Source organism: Trichoplusia ni, chromosome 14 (assembly GCF_003590095.1).
Source record: "Trichoplusia ni isolate ovarian cell line Hi5 chromosome 14, tn1, whole genome shotgun sequence".
In the NCBI taxonomy this organism is placed as follows: Eukaryota; Metazoa; Arthropoda; class Insecta; order Lepidoptera; family Noctuidae; genus Trichoplusia; species Trichoplusia ni.
In genome coordinates, this window is record NC_039491.1 from 1,013,545 (window position 1) to 1,037,175 (window position 23,631).

General features: G+C 34.6%; 1 protein-coding gene across 1 annotated transcript; it reads right to left on the reverse strand.

The window, feature by feature from the left end:
- Positions 1-6: 6 nt before the first annotated feature.
- LOC113500704 (acetylcholine receptor subunit alpha-like) lies at positions 7-23,297 on the reverse strand. Its single transcript, XM_026881581.1, has 6 exons — positions 23,066-23,297; positions 14,582-14,718; positions 10,803-10,949; positions 6,782-6,976; positions 6,098-6,341; positions 7-3,370 (listed from the first exon to the last, which is right to left on the reverse strand). The coding sequence occupies exons 1-6, from the start codon at positions 23,255-23,257 to the stop codon at positions 3,176-3,178; spliced, it is 1,110 nt and encodes a 369-aa protein (XP_026737382.1). The 5' UTR covers positions 23,258-23,297; the 3' UTR covers positions 7-3,175.
- Positions 23,298-23,631: the final 334 nt, after the last annotated feature.

The window sequence follows — 23,631 nt, forward strand, 5'->3', positions numbered from 1 at the left end:
AAAGAATTCTATATATAACGGTTTTATTAACAATATAAATAAGTACTTACAAACTTATACTTCTACAATTGAGCTGCGCTACTCTACTGCGAGCAGTCAATGTGTATTATCTTAATAATTAAGTATATTAGATTATTAATGTTTATTAGGGTATTAATCTACGCACCAATACTCCATCTATTCATTTATTGACATCTATAGACACACACATAGCCGAATATTTAAATGCCTTTCATTAGAAATTTATACTTTTTGTAATTTCGCTGTTAGCTCATGTTTAAGTTATGTATTGATAAGTGAAATAAATTAATTTATTGATAGTAATATTGTTTAATTGAGTGATTATATATACCAGTCAACCGGGGATAAGCAAGCGAATGTACTATGTTTTATCTCGTAATGAAGAGCAAGAGTAATTTACAAATGTGACGTACTTGTAAGTTAGAAAGGGACAGATTTAAGTGTAATTCTGTGTCTGTCACTGTGAAGTCTTCTTATTTCCGTATGGTTGACACATATCTAAACCGTCAGTACGACCGTGCCATGGCTTGACACACCTTTGATTTATTTCAAGTTTGTGATTTCCCAACGATGGTTTCCTTTACCGTTCTTAGAAATTGTTAACAATTTAATACTTTGCAATACGTACATAACTTTGAGCTGAGAATTAGGGCATCGAATACTTGAGATATTTGACTTGGTGTATCATAGCATTAGGTATCTCAAACCTCACTTAGTGAAATGTCGTTTACAAATATGTGCATCAAAAACTGCTTGCCCGACGTGGGGATCGAAACCGCGACACGTCGCAAATTGTGAATTCGGCGTGGTGACTTACCTACCACTCGACTACCCGTGCAGTCATAATATATTGTTTAAGCATTTGAATATTCGACTATAGCCTCGCATCCCGTAATATTGCATCACAATCATTCCATCGTGTCAGTACAATAAGCTTTAAATCTTAATGGTTTATATTCGATATTTATTTTTGTACAAACATTTTTAAAATTTGGTGTTTATTTGTGTATCTTTCATATTAAATTATTATGTAATTTCAATTCCTGTCCAAAGATTTGGCACCGTTATTGCTCAAACGCGTGCCCCGAGTATATTTAATATAGTAATTTTATTTACAGTATAATATATATTTAACAAACGTATAGGTATATAGTTATATATAGACATTTAAGTTGAGACCTCCGTTGTTTGAGGGGTCTGTATCCAGAAGTGCGTTGCATTACATTGAGTATATTATTAAAGTAACTTAAATAATTATGGAAGATATTAAATGCAATACATTCTTGTACGATTGCTTTTGATATCTTAAAAACAAATTAGAAGCGATTTTAGCTGCAGCAGAAATAATAAAGGTACGGGGTTTTAAAATTGAGCAATTATCTTCTTAATGTAAATTATTATGTTGTACTTATTATCATAAGGATATTTTTTTTACTTTACACTGGGCTTGTACACATTTATTACAATATTTATTGATTCTATTAACATAATCTCGTTTTCCCGAAGCTAACAATAAAATGGATATATTTCATAGGTTTCTTATTCCTTATAAATAATAAAATCGATATTCTTATTTTAAAGTACATGTTCTATTCTACGACAAAATTTAGTTATTACTTAATAGTAGAAGAGTTGAAAGAAACTAGTCGATAGATCAGCATGATTCAAGATAGATTAGACTACAGCTAGTGCCTATGAAACTCTTAATATAACACCTGACTTCGATGTCTACGTTATATCACTAATGACGAACTTTATGAGTGTCAAATCTGCAAGGCTATTCTCCAAATTAATGGTTTTATTATAAATTCTGGCGTTAAGAAAAATACGCGAAAATAGTGAAGAGATTTTGCTGCCACTTTGATGACGCAATTTGACAGCCGACTCGGCTTTTTATTGCAGTTTTTGACGTTTTTTCTTTATTATGGCATTACTTTGCTTAATGGAACACGATTCCTGTTCTTCTGTTAGCAATTTTTGGAAATTAAAGCGCTGACATTTTGGAGAATAACGCTCTCAAAAGATCTGACTGATGCATAGGTAGGTATGACACAGCAAAGTGCTTGAAGCATACTTGGTCTATGGCAATGCGAGCTTAGACAATGGTGCTACTACAAATACCTAACACTAAATGATGTAGTTGAACACAGATACGTTTATTTTGGTGGTGTTTCGTTCATTAACTTACCTCTATCTATAATTATAGGTTGTATTAATTATGATAATTTAATGAAATCGTCTCAGAATTAACTACAATGCAATAAATCTAGGAAAAACAATACGTTTTATTGTCTCATAGACGATAATGGGTGTTTGAGAAAATCTCAAACTGTTGTAGGACCTAAATAATTATGAATGTAACACTAATGTAGGGTGCAGGAGTAAGATATATGAAAGATATGAAAGTACTTAAGATTAACATTATAGATACGTAAAGAGAGACTCGTGTCGTGGAATAGAACACGTTTCGGGCGGGACGGGTGTGCGTTGGGTGTTGTCACAACGGCGGGCTGGGGGCCTACCAACACCTCAGAGCAAGAAACCGTCGTGAAAGAGAGCTGCTGCTCTACGCCATGTAGAGCGCTATCACGTTCCCACAATTCCGACATTTTTTAAATTTGTGACTTGGTGGCAGGCCCCCAGATGGCGCTAGTCTCACTGTAACTTGTTCACGAAAACCGCCACAAAAGCCCTTCAAAGGAGAATTAAAAAAGCAAAATTAACAAAATACGTTTGGACCATTTTCTCAAACAAATTACAGCACCTATAAAGACACCGTTGCTAATATTTATTGATTAATCATAATATTAATTGTTTCTATCGGAAATAAGACGTCAGGGTATATTTTCGACAGGCCTATGAAGTACAAATAATCGCTATTTAATTATTGCATGCGACACATTTATGAACATCGAATAACATGTAATATTTTAAACTAGAAACCGTTTTTCTATGAGGGCAGTATTATTTAAATATAATTATCTATCTAAAATTACGCTATCGAAAACGGTGTTTCTTAGAAGACATTTAGAATGTTCTACCAACACACTTGGAATAAGCGGAGGTTTTTCATACAACATGTAGGTACCTAAATAACGACGATTACTATACTCTGACGTCATATTTCCTTAAACATGTGACGTCACAATCCATTTTACGTTGGTGGGGGACATCGTACGAGCGATGAGGTTGCGTATTGGTTAAAGTGCTTGTCTATGGGCACTCGGTCGTCGTAGAGTGTCGGTGCCTGCAGGATGATCCCTGCTGTGCCCACGAGTACTGCGAGCGTGAAGATCCACAGGAATAACCGGTCCAGTACCATCGCTACGTATTTCCAGTCCTCTTTTACCTGTCAATACATATTAAAGTTAAATTTGGACGTTGACTTTAAGATCTCAACGTGTTTTGGGAAGTCAAGCGATTTAAACGATTTTTTGGACTTTTTAAAAGATAGCTATCTTTTAAAAAGTCCAAAAAATCCTCTGTAATCATTTACAGCTGATATATATTATTTCCAAAAAAAACTTATATAATCAAGTATTTTTTTTCTGACGAGGTTCAAGACCATTCAGTTGAACCTTTCGTAACTTGTGGGACTTTGGAATTTGAACCATATAAATTTTAATATCAGTCAAGACTGGTAGCAATAGTCTTTTAGGGTAAAAACGGAATCCTAATGCTGAGGCACCGTTGCCTTTTTGTCTATCCGTCCGTTACGGCCCGTTCGTCCCTGGATTGTACCTATCTCATTAACCATGATTATTATTTAATTTATGCTACTATGTTTCCGAAATACCAACCAACAAATACTAAAAATAGTTATGCCTACCAAATGGCCACTTCTCTACCTACACCCACCGTCCAGACATTTACAGCACAATATCGTATTACATATTCTTCGTGAGTACCTCATAGTTATAATAGTAATTTAACGATACAAATCATAACTTATAATACCGTCTTTATCACAACTTGGCGATCTCTGCCGGACCTATATTAGAACACCCTCACTAAGTTACATATATCTCTAGAATATTAATACTTATTGCCATTCTGGATTATCATAACAGTGTGTAATAATATCAAATGTAAGTGCGTCGTTGCCGAGATATGCGGAGCTGGTAATGGTGGATGCAGCCCATTCTTATTTAGTACCCGTTTGGTAAAGTGAATAAAGATATGGAGATTCAAAATGGCGTAGAGCTTGCAGTAGTTATACACGTTTAAAAAGTTTATAGGGAGTTTCTTTTCAATGACTTGAAATTCTTTTCCAGATAATTTTGAGTCGATAAGGGCATAAATTCTTGGTCAATGTAGCTTGTACCTCAGTGGCTTAGTTTTTAAAGTGACTGGCATTTGAGTACTTGTTGTAGCTTGAGTTTTTTCATTGTTTTATTGCAAGTATAATATATTAAAATCCAAGTCTAAAAATATCCGTTTTTAAAGATTGATGTTTTAGCGAGTTGATTTTTAATGTGTAGGTGCACTCAGGTGCAGTAACTAGGTAGGTACCGACACACAGAATAACTCATTTGTATCAGGGCTAAGTGGTCGTCTTTTACTAGAATCTTTACAAACATTGCAGAGCTGAATTCAGTTTAACATCCTAATCGTCTAAAAAGGTAGGTAATTGAGATTCGAATAAAAAAAAATAAAACCTCGACATTCTTAACATAGTCAATTGCGACACAGATAATTCTAAGTTAATTTTCATTTCTATCTAGTTTTACCTCTAACGTACCTAAATAAATATTTAAACTAAGTCAAATAAAACTATACTATATAAACCAGTTAAAGTATCATACATTCTCCCGCATGTAACTCATAAAAGACGTAAACTTGGTTACGATAACATTTCAAGTGTATTAAAACTACAGAACAGTTTAGTTCACGCTGAGCTCGGCTAGCCGCCGGCGATGTCTCTACAACACTAAAATACTTTATGTGCCTGTAATAGTTTGACCTAACGTTTAAAACTGGAAAATATTTAATGCTTAGCTGTAAAAGGTTTACTTGGATCTTATAAACTAATAACATCTATGATTATGCTTTTTTTTATTTTTATGACTGTTTATCTAAAAAATAATGCACACTTCATTTCTGTTATTTAAATGTAAAAGATGTTTTTCTTATATATTTGGAAAATAGTCCGTGAAATTGATATATTTAACTAAATTCTTGATACAAGCATCTATTGGACTATTAGGTATGCTCTTTCCTTTTTGTTTGTTTGTTTGAACGCGCTAATCTCAGGAACTACTGGTCCAAATTGTGTTGAATAGACCATTCATCGAGGAAGGCTTTAGGCTATAAACCATCACGCTGCGACAAATAGGAGCGAAGATACAATGGAAAATGTGAAAAAAAAACAGGGCAGGTCTAAATGGTAACTTATATCTTCTACCCACGGGGACGAAGTCGCGGGCAACAGCTAGTTTTAAATATATCATAATATTATTAAATGTCATGCTTATATGATTTCCTTCTGATTCATTATTTGCTTTATAACATGAAAAGCATGTTTTCATATAAACTGCGCCTCTTTTGAAACAAGTACATGAGCATATTTATGAAGTATCACGTCGCGTACGTGTTATTCATTAATTATTTACTCTTGGTTAATTGTATTAACTGTCTTTTGTTTTCGATCATTACCTCTAATGAATAATTAAATGGAACATTCTTGTACGTTTATTGTTACCGTGATATTATTTTATTGCTCATATATTGGGTTAATATAACTAATATCTATACTTATATATTTTTCGCATTTGAGAAGTTGCGTCTAAGAAATTACTAAGAAAAAATAATTCAAGAATTTCATTTATAAAATTATCGTATCACAAAGTTGGTTAACATATTCTTAAAATGGGCGTGGGCAATTTTTATATAAACTTATTCTATTTTTTATTTAATTTTATATTCTCTCTTATTTTTCTCACATCTGTTTTCCAATCTCTGGTGACTTTTTACTTATTTGCAATTCATGATTATTTGCACAAGACATTTACTAGAAAATATTTATTTGGTAAAACAAAGCTTGCCAGGTTACTAATAATAGTGTAGTAATACGAACCTTAGTGGAATCCTCCAGCATCCTCGTATGTTCCGCAATAAAACGAACACAAAAGCATGTCTTGTGTACTTCTGGGGGACACGCGGAGTGACTGAACCCCGGCGGAGGGTCTGGCACGGGGCTGAGGGTCTCGTCCTCCGCAGCGGGCCCCGCTAGACCCCCGAGGCCTAGGCCCGCGGCCCCACCGCCATCACTGGACCCGTGGACTAGACAGCTGCCGCCAAACCTGTTGCTGTCCCCCATACTGAAACATATCTTAATTTCAGCCATTTTGAAATATCATCATCATCATCATCGGCCTAACCTTTCCTCAACTATGTTGGGGTATTAGTGTTTTACGATGTGCGACGGCCTTTCTGACCTCCTCAATCCAGTTATCTGGGTAAGACGATACCCCTTACTTAGACTGGTTATCAGACTTTCAAGCCGCTTTGAAAAATATCTGTAAATATCAATGCCAGTTGTTCATTTGTTTGTCGACACCGATGCGTAATAAGATCGAAATTAACGGTATCGCAAACTAAACAGTTGTAACTATTCAGGCCACATAATATACCACAACAATTTAGAAGTCGTGAGGTATGTGCCATACAAATATTTTAGTATTTTATTACTTTAATTCAGAAAACGATGTTAAATAACAACAAAATCCAAATTAATCTAAACAAGATTATAAAAACTTACCCCGAATTAAGATAAGTGGTATGCGTGAGGTCCTCTTTACTGGGGGTCCTGGTGAGAGGGCGCGGGGGCGCTGCGGGCGGGGGCCAGGCCCCGGGGGCGCAGCAGTCGTCGTCCGCGGCCGCCAGCCGGTACGGGTACAGAGGGCGCGCAGTCCCGCCGCACCGCACCACGACCCCACACGCCGTGTACCGCGACCTGTGGTACCCGATACTATTATCTGGTTATTGACTCACCTGGTCACGACTTTCTGCTGTTGGTTAATCATAGTCGAGGTATTGAAGATCGAGTATTCGAAACAGAATCCAAGCTTTTAGTCCTAATTAATTTGAGACCACAATGTAAACATAAATACCGCTGTGAATTTATTCCAAAATACGGACGGAAGATAAGAGCGATAACTACAACATCTTCCAAACTAACAGAACAGGCTCGATCTTATGAATATTGAAATATACGAAATAATAACAATACCAGAGACCTCTTGATCGTTGATGATATTATAACAGTTAAATTAACTACGCCGAGTTTCTCTATAGATTCTGTAGGGTTAGCTACGACAAAAGCAATAAATTTGTATATGAATAGGGAAGCTACGCCGTAGCCGCCTACGGCGCCAAGCCCGTAGCCCGGTTTATCGGGAATAAATTTGCGATGCGCTGAATGAATAAATGTTTACGTTATCGATAGATACTTGTTCTTTAAAAACCTTTTTAAGGTTCTTATTTTTCGATATAGTTTCAGGCGATATTGGAAGTAGAAATTCAGTGAAAAATATAATCGCTACTCAAATGCTTTCACTGAAACGTGGGTTGAGTAGTCAGTACGTAGGTACTTAATGATAGGTGAAATGTTTGTAGGTATAATACTAAGAAATATACAATTTCCATTAATATAACATTCGTAGAACGCAGTCCATTGGATCTCCGATATTTCGACGAAATATCTCGGACACTACAAACGTATCGCTTTTCAGTTGGAATTCCTGAAATCGATATACATCGCCATAGTTGGTCTTACTAGGAAATTTGAGTTGTGTCGGTGAAAATAAATAAACTGTAAATTTATTGAAATATTGTTCTATATGCCACTGTTTAATATTTACAAGTATTTGATAAAACTTAATTTAGTTCTTCACACTTGCAATTTCAAATTCAGATTGTAATAAAAATATTTTAAAAGCATTTCACAGCTACTAATTCAAATTAATACTCCCGTTAATTTTTTTTTTCACATATTACCGTGCAATATGAATTCTGTATCTTAATGTTACCCGTTATTATGTCACTAAATGTTAAACAAAACAACATTGCACAGATCTGTTCGGTAGTCCAAATATCCTGAACAAGCATACTGTGGCCTAGTTCACGAAGTTTGCGACTTATTCGCTAATATTTACATTACCAAGTATTGATAGGTACGCTAAGAGTGGGCAGAACTTGTTTATCTTCGTCGTACGCTGACTATATTAATATTTGACATTATTGAGATCGGAAACTTGTATTTTTAGGGACTTAGCACATTTGTTGATGAGCTGGTTTCGATATCAGAGTAAATTATGGACTATTAAATGATGTAACGGTAGCCCGAATAGTTTCGGACCCAACCGGAGTTCTTAATCCCGTCCCGACGCGGCTGCTTATGATTAAGGACTCCGGTTGGGTCCGAAACTAGTCGGGCTACCCCGATAAATACGCGTGAGTAAACCGTTACATCATTTAATAATAATCATTCTCACGATAGTTACTATCAAAATTATGGACCGATTAAACATTTAACCTTAACCATTCGAAACTTAAACTTTGAATGTGAAACGTATTTTTGTTTTTATACTTTACTTACTTTCTTGTATCGCAAAGGGTTTCACAAACATTCGAGCCACACGCACAAAGACCACACGAAAACAACTAGACTCAGGATAAGCATTCGCAGATCACACAAGGGGCTGTCATACACGCGGATCGAACTAGCGGCAAGTTGCACTCTGAGTTTGGCATGGTGGTCTTAACCATTCGGCCGTATTGCCTATATTTATTATTGTTATTATTATTTATTTATTTATTTATTAAACAGGTACATGATAAAAAACATTAAATCTGATGCAATGTCCAACAAAACTATCGACATAGTTTGTCTGTTGGATCTCGTTAAACATTTCTTATACATAGATATCTAGGTATGTAAATTAAGTATAGTATATAAATATTAAGGTAATGTGTTAGTTAAATATTTTTTTAATTTTTTACTTAAGTATATGTATAAAGCACAAACAGTCGTATGCTGTTTTATTTCCTACTTTTCACGTAGGAGATAGTGCCCTTACTCTCTTTAGTACTGGAACCAGTGTCGTTAAATTGACTCAATTGCAGATCGCAGTCTGATACTTTACGTTTTACGTTCGGTTTACGTGAAGAAACGTCAACAGAAAGAAAACTGTAGTAGGTAACTGTAGAAGTTATTTAAAAAAGTCACAAGATTCAAATCTGTTAAATGTTTCTGATTATCAAGTCAGTGTTTTCCAACACTTTAGAAAAAATGGTAGAGTTTGAACTTAGCACATATTGTAATGAGTTACCTATGTCCCATGGTACTTTATGGGAGTGACGAGATATTCACCGATATATTAGCTAAAAGCCTTTACAATATTGTCGCCGTTTTCACCCTCATCTTCATTCACAGTCGTTGTTTGTATAGATAATACACCGTACTAACACCTGCTCGCATATGCCACTAAATAAAGATGTATGCAAACCAATATAGGTGGTAAAGTTGTCACGATCCACTCAGCGCACGATGAATAAACATTTTTATTTATAACCTCATTTTACATATTGATAAAATACGGTTCTGGATACCAGATACGCAGTCGTTCTATGTAGATACAGATACCCACGTATTAGATGAGTCTAGAAAGTGTCTCAAACATAGTTTGGGGCAAAGCTGAAAATGATACCGATTTTTTTATTTACAGCACCTTAGTTTTATTTTATATAAATGAATGACTAGAGCATTTTGAAAATTTATCTATGTGTCTGGGGTTATATAAACATTCAAGTCACTTGTACAAAGAACTAGGGGTGGGTCACTGAAATGCTTGACCTAAGCGGGGATCGTGGTGATTTCACCCACTCGTCTATCCAATGAAATCAGTCAAGCATTAACTCAGCGTACATTTCAAACTCAATACATTCGCGATAGATTTCGTGGATTCCGGACGGAGGCCGTAATCTGTCTCAGTGCTCCAATTACGTAATATGCGGTAATTGTGTAACCACACCGATGGCCGGCCTTATAGCACTTGCTGCCTAAGGGAATTACGATGCCCAGTGGCTATCCGCACGAATAATTCATGCACCGGTTAACTGACAGACCTAAATACAAATCAACAGTTTGAGCATTAGCGCTGGGGAGCTGTTAGACCCGATGTAATTGCGCGAATAGTGTTTAGTTGATAGCTTACTATTACACGAGATGTTTGTGTTTGATAAATAATCTACTAACGCTCAAAGATACACGATAACAAGCTCTACTTCAGACGCAACATAAAAACCTTTTTGTGTAAGCTAAAAGCATAAACATCTCACAAAAAGGCTGCTGAGCTCTCGTCATAAAATTAAAATATGAGCCCAGACTGGCAAAGGTGTAAAAACTGAAAAGATTTCATTAAATAGGCGCCCAAAAAGACGACTTGTGTTGTATCAAGCTTTTAACAATTTTCATGGACGCAATCTTTTCGTTCGTTCCGTTTTTGCTTTGTAAGTTGACGCTTAATATAAAAGTTGAGTGAAGCAAGAGCCGCGCGAGCGAGGAGGCGCGCGCTGCGGTGCGGGCGGCGCTCCCGGCGAGTCTTTTGAACTTATAATTAATTTAGACTTGTTACTGATCCGCGGTAGGATTTACGAGCTGGACCGCGCGAACCTTCATTTAAAGAAACAATTTCATAAACGAGTTAAGTCCGAGTTAATTCGACTTTAATTGCGAAAGTTGTTGAGAAGTTTAGAGTTTAGAAAGCGTTGGTACTCACCTCGTGGTGTCGAACTTGTACTGCGGTCTTTTCATGAAGAGTAGCCGCGGCAGGATATGTATGAAGACCCGCTTGACCCACGGCGCCATCCGGTGGGTCTGCGGCGAACGGAAGTGGACGTTCAGGACCACTACCGTCACACATATACTAAAAGCAATAAAAGCTGTGATTACTTACAGGTACGGACGCAATTAACGGAACATAATGTTACCTAATACAACCGATAACACTTTGACCGTAATAATTTTATATTGGTGAGTTAATAGTTGTATTCGGAGCAACAGTTTAATATCACAGTGCCTAAATAAATATTAGCAAAACTATGATTTTAATTTTGTGAACCGTTTACAAAATTGAAATATGTTAAATTCTCATACATCATTTTAGTATTAATTCTGTTTGTTTATTTGTAAATACATATATTCAGTGCGAATATTTCCTATTCCAATAAATTTATAAGCCCTACTTCACCATGTGCATTCATATTTATAATCCTCTTATAGAATGAAATACATTCGTTATAAATGAAGTTTGTATCGATAAATCCTACTTCTCTGAATGTTATATTCTCGATTCAAGCAAAAAGAAATGAAATGGAAATATATTAAAGTTCACATCAAGTAGGTCGTACTGTGCCTTCAGGAAACTGATATTACGGATATAAACCTTCGTAATGCAATATCTTTTCTAGTATTATATGGTTTGAAAGCTATTCTAAGAGTTTTATTAAATCAAAATGTAAAATATATTCGAGTCAGAAAGTTTTTTTTTCTTCTAGTTGGTCTAAAACAATATCTTAATAACCTTTCAATTTTCGATTACAAAACGAATGATTCTTAATGAGTTTCTGAATACTCGTAATAATATAGTTAAATCATAAAAAAAAAACAAATATTGGGATCACAAAAACAAAAATATTTTATCATCATCATGATGACCAAAATAAAACAATGGATTTTCAAAAAAGAGTCTAAGACTCCTCATTAAGCTAAAAATCTTTACAAAATTAAATTGTGTTTAAAATATATCTCTTGCTATTAATTAATCGTCAAACGTTATTTCTATTCTAAAACGAAAACGAACATAGCATTGAATTAAACAGACAAATGAATAAAGTTTAAGGTTAATTTCGAATCAGAATAGACAAATCATAAATAGTGATTCCCGTGGGAAACGACAGTTCGCAAACTGTTTATTGTAAACTAGTTTATTGTGAATTAGTTAACGTGAATAGACGTATTATGTTATTGTTTACTCGCGAGTGATTGAATAATACATCGTGATTCGAATCGCAGCCATTGATGCAAGCTGGTTTGTTTGAAGCTGCGGTAATTGTAACTGTGTGGAAAACTTACTTATAACGAATAATTTGTATTGTGGTGTTTGTATTTTAATTGATGGAAAATTAAAGAATGTTAGTGAAATCTTTACACAAAATAATGTTTTAATTAACTTTTCAACATTACTGCGACATTTCTTCTCTGTGGAATGTCAACTCCCGCGTTCTCAAAAAAAAACGACTCAATGATATCTTTTGATTCATTACTGAACTTTGCCAAAATAACTCAAATCTAAGTTTTTTAAACTTAACTAAAATTTTAAATTTAATCTATGCGTAATTGACAAATGTAGAAAATCAAATAACTTGTACAACATCAATATTATGACATATCAACGTACTTAACGCTCAAAAACGAAACCTACTGAAAACTGAAGCAAAATCTTATTTACATCATTAAATCAACTACAATATTTAGTCAAATATCACTCGCACATCAAAACTTTCTAACTTGATCGCGTCAACAAAAGTTATCAACTTGTTTCTAACATTATCAAGTGATACTTTGACTTCAAAAACATGGACCCTGTATAAATATAAATCCTTTTGAAGCTAGGACAAGCAATCTAATATCCTGTTTGAAAAGCACCTTTTAATTTATATGGAAATATGGTTAGGGCCGCCCACGATGCCATGTTCAAATAGAATTACATTTTTGTCCAAAATATTTAAAACTTTTTGCGTAATTAAAGTATAGATTGTTATGGAGATGGAAATTATTGTATTGATTGATAAGGGATTTATTGAATTTAATTCATTTAAATGATTGCTAAGAAAATTTGGGTCAGGCATGTGCCCAGCATTGGATTGCGACCGGATGATGACTGTGATAAGAAGATGGCAAAGGAAAATAGAACAACTTTTATATTGTTTTTTTTTAGTTCTGATTTCATATATATTATGCCAAAGTTTTGTTATGATATGTTGTTGTTTTATGTTTAAAATTTGTACTCTTAAAACAGTCATTTCTTGAGGTATAATACCACAACAATTTGTTATAGCATAACTAGAATCACTAATATTAACGTTTCGAAAGTATTTAAAAAGACACTTTCAATGTAATGACATCTGAATGACACAGAATATTTGCATCCAAACGTTCCAAAAACAGCCTTTCCTCAAATCAAACCTTTTCTCATTGTTTCACAATTTATTTACAAAATATCTCGGTACGTCAACTTTATTTTGTATTTTAATCACAAGATAGCGAGGTTACTGAGAAGGCAAGTCTACAGAGCTCAGTGTTGCCACGAATCGAAACGAACCGGACAAGAGAACCTTTGACTCAGTAAGTGCACTTTGTTTCGAAACAATCTTAATAAAAAGGAAAGATTTACGTCGCTATATTTCACTTTATGATAAAACTTGGAGAAAGAATTTGCTTTTTGGATTTAAAATCTTTGTGAAACTTTTGAGGTAGAAATTGTGGTTTTTTTTTTTTCAATTTTGTATTTAATCTTGACTGGAATTAAATTATGTCATAGCTTTTATATATTGGCTAGATAAACTTGTATTAAAAATGTAATATTAGGTATATTATTCGTTTATTCAAATAATGATAACCAAAATGAATTTCTAATAACTAATCTTTTCCTAAGATACTATAATATCGTGATTATTGTTTCTGGTTTAGAGTTCTTTGTTCGATACCAACCTTACCGCGTTCGAAACACAATAAGGATTTAATAAGTAGCAAAGAACATAATTATAATCCTTTGTTACGTCGTGCCGTTGAAAAAACAACTTTATTCCCTTAAAATAAAATAAAAAATATACTTTATTTGAACTTAAAATCTCGTACGTGCTTCGAAAGATTTCTGAATACCATAACATGTTACGATGTGCTACAAACAATCTTGTCAACATATGATATTTCTGTTTTTGTATAAATATGACACTAGAATCGTCGTTAACAAGAAAATGGCGTCGTAAATATTATTATATCGTAAATAACACATAAAGCTGACACTTTTAAGAATATTAGAGACGTTGCTTACAAGATAATGTCGCTTCCATCTTGCTTTATTCGCGATGTTGATAGTTTTTTCTCTTTTCGGAAATGTTGTAGATTTAAGTTGTACAAACACCGTTTGAAAATACATCATTGAAAGAAAATTTTATACTTTTATTTATTCTGAAAAAAATATACTATTGCGACTCTGCCTCAAACTTTATGTTATTATTTTTGATTTATGCATACTTAATAGAAAAAGAGAGGATCAGAGGGCATACCACGTTAAAGTAATACAATACGTTTACTGTGCTGTGTTAGCTGTGGAAGTGTGACAGCGCATACGCGACATTAACTGGTCTCTTTTCCACAACTGAAGTACTTCTAAAAGCGGCGAAATGCCCTCTCCGAAGTACATCGTAAATAAATTATATATAAAGAAAAAAATAACATTCATACCTACATACATGAATAATGAATCCATCTTACCTTATAGACACTAATATCATAGCAAATATAAGATATTTCCCGAGAAGCGGCACCACCAGTGACGTCGGCGGGATGATCTCCACGACCAGCAAGAAGAACACGTGGAGACTGATCAATATCGAGATGGATAGCGTCACCTGGTAACAAGAAAATAGTGTGTTAGTAACTGTATATTAAAATTGTATTGCTGCGCCTTTAAAACATGTTCAGACTTTGGATCTGACTGCTTCAGTAATACCATAGCTAGGGTCCGGATAAAACTGGACATAATAAAGGGATTTTGAAGGCCTGTTTTGAAAGCGATATGCGCAACGACACGTATTATAATGGTCTGTCTCGTTTCTATAATGCAAACTTTTCTTCCAGAATTTTACGCACATACTTTGATCTTTGATCGCGGGACCAGCTTCGGTCCTGAGTAGAGTCCTTAATCACGTGAAACTACATAGTCTAGTAATCTCGATAACTAACTCAACAACTAAATAACTCAACTCAGGCACGGTGGAGTGATGACTTGTGCAAGACGGCTGGCAGGAGCTGGATGCGAGAAGCCGAAAATCGATCTCAGTGGCGTGCACTTGGAGAGGCCTATGTCCAGCAGTGGACTGCGATAGGCTGATGATGTGATGTGATGTGAAACCGACTTTAAAGAATTATAAAAAAGTAGTTACACCAACTTCAAGTTTAAAAAGAATAAGACTTTTTCCCTTCATTTGTAATACAGAAAGTCCTTACAAAAATAATAACATCCATTTACAAGTCCTTGCGTATAGTCAAGTGCCTAAACGCTCATTAAAAAGGCATTCGCTAAAAAAAAGGGCGAAACGACTCGTAGAGGCATTATGAGTATCAATTTATTTTACCAAAAAACATAAAACTAAATTTGACGAGTTTGTTCGACTCTTTTATAGCCCCAGAGGTCTTATAAAACATTTAGGTAGACTTGAAGTCTCATCTTCAGTTTAATACCACTTTAAAAATAAATAATAAAGTGTATACTGTAAAAGTTTATAGGTCGTAACGAATAGAGGTCATATGCTAGGGTGTGAAGAAAACTATTTCAAAAGTCAAGTCATGTAGTGTTTTAACAATTATGAGATGAGTGGTTGGTTTTTGAGAAATGTAGCACCTTTTTGGTACTGTACCCAAAAGGACAAAAGGAACCTTATTGTTAAGGCTCCTCTTTTGCACTTCCATCCATCCATCCGTCTGTTAGATGTCACAGATGATGTGCTTTTTGCCGCTCCGGGAAAATACACCATGATTCACATAGAAGATAGGAGAAGAGGAGGAGCTCGTGGCTAAGCTATAACCGCACAAGTGAAACGATCACAGGTTAAGCTATGCTTGACGCGGTTGGTCCGTAGATGGGTGACCATCTTTGTCATAAGGAGTTCCTCCGTATTTCGGAAGGCACGTTAAATGGTGGGTCTCGGCTGTTATTGTTACATCTTTGACAGTCGTTACAGGTAGTCAGAAGCTTGAAAAGTCTGACAACCAGTCTAACCAAGGGGTATCGTGTCGCCCAGGTAACTGGGTTGAGGAGGTCAGATAGGCAGTCGCTCCTTGTAAAACACTGGTACTTAGCTGAAACCGGTTAGACTGGTAGCCGACCCCAACATAGTTGGGAAAAGGCTAGGCCAATGATGATTCACATAGAAGATAAGTAAGGATTGGTATCTACGTTCATCAATTTCATGTGTTTTTTTTTTGCAAACCTATTTTTTCTTTATCTATTTGTACGGAACTCTCAGTATCGCTAACCCGACTTGCACTTGAAAGGGTTTTTTCATTAAATCGACTTAGAGTTTATTTACCAGAAATTCCTACGAACCGGGATGAAAAATAAAGTCCTATCCTTAATTGGATTTTTATAGCAGCGCTCCGCGTTTTACATGTCTAGTTTCCGTTCCCGTGGGAATAAGATAGAAATATGATTTTACAACTATGTATATAAACGTTTTTTATTCTTTGATGTAGACCTATTTTTCTAATCGAATGTGTGGTTTAGTGGTGCAAAGGAAGAATCCCAAATTCTTGTTTTTAATATCTTTTTTAAGAAAGTTTAGAAAGTCAAAATGGTTATGCAATTTACAAATATCACTACTTTTGTGTGTACATAAAGTATTAAATGAAATAAATAATAAAAAGTTTTCTAATTTAATTTTGTCAAAAAATTCAATCTTAGTACCCTTTACTAAAGTCCATTAGTACAAAGAACTTTACTGTACTACTTTTAATGAAATAAACATTCTACCCCAAACTAGAAACATTAACCATATTAACATAGTATTATTATCAAGTATAAAATAGTTTTAATCTAACTAAACTATATCACAGCACCTAGCATTTAATGGCCCGCTTATAACTTAATAGGACGAACTTAGTTAATGCCTTTAACTTTTAACAAGGAACGAAAATGACGTCACATTACATAACCTTAATATCCACAGCTTTTATCGAAAAGAATTCTTACTACCTCAAAAATAAGGTTGGAAGTTTGATAGCAACTGGGGCTATTTTCGAAGTTTGGGGTGTGATCTAATGTGCCAGGATTCACTTGCATTCTCGGCGTCTATGAGAGGTAATATTAAAAGACATTCAAAAAAATTGGGCAATCAAATAGACGGGCTTCGTTTTAATTTTAGACAGATATTAAACTAATTATTAAAAGCAATTATTATACTACGATTTACGCTGCAGTTTAATAACTATATGATGAATTTGTTTTTTTTTTGCACATAGGTCTACCACCGTCGATAGACCGGTATCTTTGCTTGATCTTGTTTTACCAAAATCGTTTAAAGAGATCAGATAATCAGTCGTTCTTTGTAAAACACTGGTACTTAGCTGAATCTGGTTAGACTGGAAGCCGACCCCAACATAGATTAGTTGGAAAAAGGCTAGGCCGATGAAATGTTCTATCAAAATCGGACGAGCAATTTAGACATGCTAGCGTATCGTACAGATCCACAGTTATTTCCCTCTCACAGTACTTCGAAATGGAATTATACAGGATAGAGTAAAGTTCCCATAAATTGCTAATTATTAGTGTGTAAGTTCATCGACAGTGAGCCAGTGGGGCACTCAGACTACATTCAGGGATCAAACTTTTTAACTAGGTAAAGTACCCTTAGTTAAGGAGTTAGATGTTCCGAGTGTTCGGTTACAACACATTATGTTCAATTAGTGTCTTTACTTAGTCTCAGCGGGGCCGTGGGAAAAGGGCTGATGAAGCCTTTTGCATTATAGTCATTGCTTATGGCTGGATTATGAAAAAAGTGTTGTATATTTTGTGAGTTTGTGCGTATCTTTGATGCAAGAATTTGCTCTATTTTTCTAAAATTTTGTATTTAAATCCTGAAGTTGAAATATGGTTGGCACACTTAAAGTCGTAGCTAGTGATATCAAAATTTGTTTAATTTAACTTTAAAGCTTCATTTAATTTTTCTAAATTGTTTGACTACGGATTGGATTGATTTGTTAATATCGTTTTACATTATCATCAATACAAAGGCATTTTAAAGCGTCAACCGTTGAAATATTCACAGATGTTGTATATCTGTTGCCGCTGTAACAATGAAAATAAAGATCGAGGTTAAGCAACCTTTGTTACGATCGTAAATTTGATGGGTCATAAAATTTATTTGCTGTGATTCGTACAGTGCCCTCACTGTCCGCCACAAATGAGACCTTTTTGCACTAAAGGAAGAGGTTCTTAATTCGTCTCTTTTTTATGTTCGTTACCTTAGTACTTCGGACTGGATGACTCTATTTTTATTTCATTTAACGTGAAACTGCTGTCGTTGTATCCAATAAAATATCCATCAAGCTTCGTTTCTATTTGAAGTGCGATTGTGTTCTTAATATTTAAACCAGTACTAACACTTTTTCGAAACAGGTTATAAACACATTTTAGTATAACAAAAATATTTGTTTTTCTCCTGACTACATTCAGATGCCTGAAATTAAGAAGAATCCCATTTATGGTAATATAATAAAGTTTTATAAAAAGTAATAAAGAAATCCATCAGTAATCGTATTCGAGTAATTTGAACCTCGGGGTTTGTAACAATATTCAGTGAGAAAGTTCGCGGCCCCAAACTTCCAACAAAATTTGAAACATTTTTGTTAATTTGTTTTGAAACTCGTTTCAATACCAATGTAGGAACTTTTGCACATTTAGATTAAATTACAACAATCTTAATTACAACAAGCTCTTGTTTGCTGGTTTGTACTTGATTGGGGAATAGGGATGATGACTGGGTATAAAAAAAATCTCATTAGTCCCTCAGTTAGATAATTGAAAAGTATGAGACACGTATTTTTTTCTTTTTCAGAAAAACTAGAACTGACAAAGATTAACTGCTTTAAAGTTTAGGAGAGGGGGCTTTTGACGTAACGATAGAGTAAAATTTATACTCAATCGTGACGTCACGCGTAAGTTTCATTCACTGTAATTTGGTCAATTTATGTTTGCGGGACAAACTAAAAAATACGTATCCATTATTATACAAAAAACTAAAAGAAGGATACTGCAAAAAAAAAAATTGTCATCATCCCTATTCGGTACTAATGATCTTGTTTTTAAATGTGACGACGAGTGTGAGTTACGCACACACCTATACAATTCATGTTTAACTGTCTGCCCCTTTAGCCCAGTGACATTACGGCAGACATTCACGTAGGTAGAAAAAGGAAGAACTCGTATGTATGGAGATGACTTGACGAAAACATGTGACTGATCGAAACGAAATGACAATTTCATTTACGGCCGCTTTCTATATTCGATCTCAATCCCTAATTTTCGGATCGAGATTGACATTTTAATCCATTTTCTACTTTTAGTGTTTCTATAACCGATCCATGGATCGTTTTCTCGATCTTTTTCTTCAATCTATCTTTGGGAGGGCGGATCGAGATTTTAGATTGGTATTTGTATGAAAGTGACAGTTATGCGTTTTCTATCTAAGTCTATAACCGATCTCTGGTTTTGACAAATCGATTTTTGACGTTTTTGATCTATAATTGCGATCCCCAATTTTTTACGGATTGTAATGAGAAATCTGTTAAAATGGAAATATTTTCAAGTGATAGTGATAGCGATCTTGAAGTATTAGCTCAGCTATCGGACTGGGATAGTAGTGACAGCGAAGTAGAACAAACTCTGTCCTTAAAATTTGTAATTGTGATTGTGATGTAGGTATCGAGTGGTTGTTCTGTACTTTACTTGTAAACGGGAGTCAAGGATTTAAGCTGAAGACCAGCGCTCAGTAATTCTTTTGGATTGCTTAGCATAAGCTGACGCTTAAACTTTTTTGCTTTCGGTATTATAGTTTTTGTGTACTAAGTACACTTTTACCAATATCTGTAATACTGGAATGAATAGATAACGATTATAATATTCTCGTTTTGATTTATTTATTTAAAATCATGAAGTATCATTACAGGGTTTACCCTAATGCGACAGCAAAGAACTTAAACTAAACAAAAATTGAAACACATTACATTATTAAAAACACATAAACACGTCAGTCTGATTTTGAAGAAGTCGGTGGTGTGGAGAGCTCTTGTAAGAGGTGCTTTGGCGAGCAAATATATTCTCGCTGTAGGAACTATCAGTAGGTGCGGGCATCGCCGCCGCCACACGTAGCGGTCCGGTACACACACTCAAGCGCTGCAATACTTCCGGGTGATTCTCCACTCCACGAAGCACCTTCAACAAGTAGACGACCAGTGCAGCCTCCCGTCTCATATACAGTTGATTATTGCAAACCATGCCCAGAATAGAGTGGGATCCATGAGTAGGTAGAAAGGATACACCCCATACAGTTTCTTGTACAGATGGCGCGTGAACTTATTCTGAACGCGCTCGAATATTACCGCTGTATTCTATTCTATAACTGAGACATCGGAAAAACAAACAACAAATAAACTTGCGATTTTAATATATATTATGTTAATGTCAAACTGACTGACAACTTTTTGATTGACTGACGTTCCGTTGCTCATCAATAAACGTTTTTTGTCGTTTATGCTTTTTCTAATCTTGAGGTAGAATTACAGTATTTGTCCGCTACGACTTCCCAATCTTTTATTTTTGTATTTTTTGCAATTTCTAGTGATTATACATAAAATAGATAAGCTCTAAGGAAAAAGCCACCATTTTACTCATTAATAATCGCTGAAGTACTTTTTCTGCACATGCGTAAAACAAAACGTTTAGCAGGGCGATCTATCCGTTTTTTTTCGATGGATTTCGAGACGAGATCGATTAATGAAATGCAGATTCAAGCTCAATCGAGGGATTGAGTAAAATCTGGATTGATCGGAATCTTAGATTCGGGATCTAATATAGAAAGCGGCCGTTAATCAAACATTTTGTATTGACGATAGCTGTTGTTGTAGCGGCCATTTAAAGCATAGTCTCATTAAAAAATATTTTCGAACTAGCTGTTGCCCGCGACTTTATCGCATTATTATGAAAATATGACTGAGGAATTTGGTTTGATAGTTTAAAGTAATTCTGGAAAGGAAGTTGAACAAACAATTTCTATATTGCAAATACTCTAAAACCCGGTCTCGCAGCGGCGTAACATCAGTAATTACTTTAATGCAGAGCTATGTAAAAACAGCGATATCCCTAAGATGTTCACTGAAATTTAATAACGTTAAGAAAAACTACGTTAAAATTTTGCTACTTTATAAAAAGAAACAATCTCTTCAGCTGTATAATATTAATTGTAGATAGGAGGAGAGAAAAGAAGACTATACAATACTATTGGTTTATATTTTCTGTTTTCCTAATTCGAAGAATCGTCTCTCTTCAATGGACGGGCAATATTAAACGGTGATTCTGTCTGTTGTGACTAGGGTCTGGGTTTTAATGAAAAACTCAATAAGTGGTTACGGGGTCCAAGTAAAACCTCTTAGATTGATTATGCACATGTGGTGGCCAAAACACTCTCTGTTATAACTTCGATTCCATTCACAAAACGTTTTCCTTTGTTTATTTATCGGTATAACACATCTAGTATATTGCTAGTAAGTTTATGAAGTCAACTAATGATATCGAATTTACGGAATTTAAAGTATTTCAGCATTAAACAGTCATTAATAGTGTTATATATATGGTACAAAATGCACATTAGACGAATCAATTCACATTTATTATGAAATCACTTGATATTTAGTGAAATAGCCTCTTTTTTAGATACTTTCTGCCATCTTATAAACAAACCAATCACTACGTAACAACTACAATAAGCAACATATAAAACGGTTAAGGTAAAAGAATATACTTCGCAAGCAATCGAATGGCGTTATCAAAGAAAAATAATATAACTTGGATTCAGCATTATGGGATGCGAGGCGGATATTTTGGGGAGCGTCCCCTGGCGGCGGTACGTAATCGTTTGCCGCTGACTAGACAATCTTAATACCGCAGTATTATCTATCTGAAATCTCGGAAGGATATTTACAATATTCATTTATTTCTGCACTCAATCTCATTAATTTTCATGCGAAGCCATCTTATGCAAGATGGGGTCTGTGAGTGAAATACTAATTAATTTATCATTTCCATGGAAAAGTATCTTGGTTTTAACTTTTTAATGGATATTTTTTTAAAGTTTATAATAAGCTTATGAAAACGTTCTGTGTGTAATGTAGTTACAAAACAGGGCTGTTGAAGGTTTTTACGTATAACCAAAATTTAACGATCATTGTGATTTGACTACTTCAAAAAAATCTTATAATTATTACTACATATTAGTAATTGTACTCATTATGTTAATTATTACATACTCCGATGTTTCGTTCTCTCTTCTGGTTTTATTTTCGAACCCACATCCTAATATTTGGAAGCCAACAGATATATTTGTTCCGAACATAGATTTGGTATAAGAATATAAATCACACGTTAAACACATGTGATTAATGTGTGCGTGAGAGATTTATGTGTTGCTGAACCCTAAAGGAGATACGATTAGGGTTAACGTAGAAAAAAGGTGAACGGTTATGTTTTTTCGGAATTTTGTTTAAGTCGATCGCGTAAAGATGGTTTAAAGTTTAGTAGGCTTTGCGTGCTATATTTAAAAAAAAACTACGGTTCCAAATCGAAACTGAGTTAGTAAGAGGTCTTTGTGGATACCTACCTTATGTACAATAAGACTTGACTAGAAACCAATTTTTGAGGATGTAAGACTGTTAGAAAATTAAGGCAAAAGGAATATTAAGATACGTTGTATTTACAGTTTTTGCAGCTGTGAATGCGGTGGGAATTCTGAACATTTTAGTCGCGTTAAGTACTGGTCTATTTTAAAGATTTGGATTACCCACAAGCTCACATACAAAGAGCTTATATATTACTATAAAATGAGTTTAAGCTCTATAAATGTATTTTTTTCTTCATTCACTCACTTCATTCACTTCTATTATTAAAAATTCAACCCTAATAAAAATCTTATAAGTAACTTGACAAACCTTTTCTCCGCTGTCCGAAGGCAAGTAAAACGTGAGGACGGTGAGGAATGAGATCCCCATGCAGGGGATGATGATGTTGACGGTGTAGAAGAGGGTCTTCCTCCTCATCGTGATGTTGAAGGTGATGTCCAGGTACGGCTCGTCGCAGCACGTGTAGAACTTCTCGTTCCTAAACAAAATGAAGGTACACATAATATAAACATATTTTAAACGACTTGAAAAAGAAAGAGGGTTTTATTTTTTTTATTTGTCTGTCCTTTGTTTTTTTTGTTATCTCAGTATTTCGGGCTGGATGAACTAATTTTGTTAATATTTTTTCATTAAAAGTGAAAAAAATGCATTTGGTCCTATCAATCTCTTCAAGTTTGTCTCAGTTCTTTTTTATTGGATAAAGATTATTTGTTTTGGATTGATTAAATATGTAAGTCCGTCGTTACGGTCCAACATATCTACGATACAGCTGTTGAAACCAAAATAGATAAGTACAAAAAATAATATTTATTGCCATATTCATTATATTTCATTATCCATGAAACAAAAAAGAAAAAATAACCCCTGCGATGAAT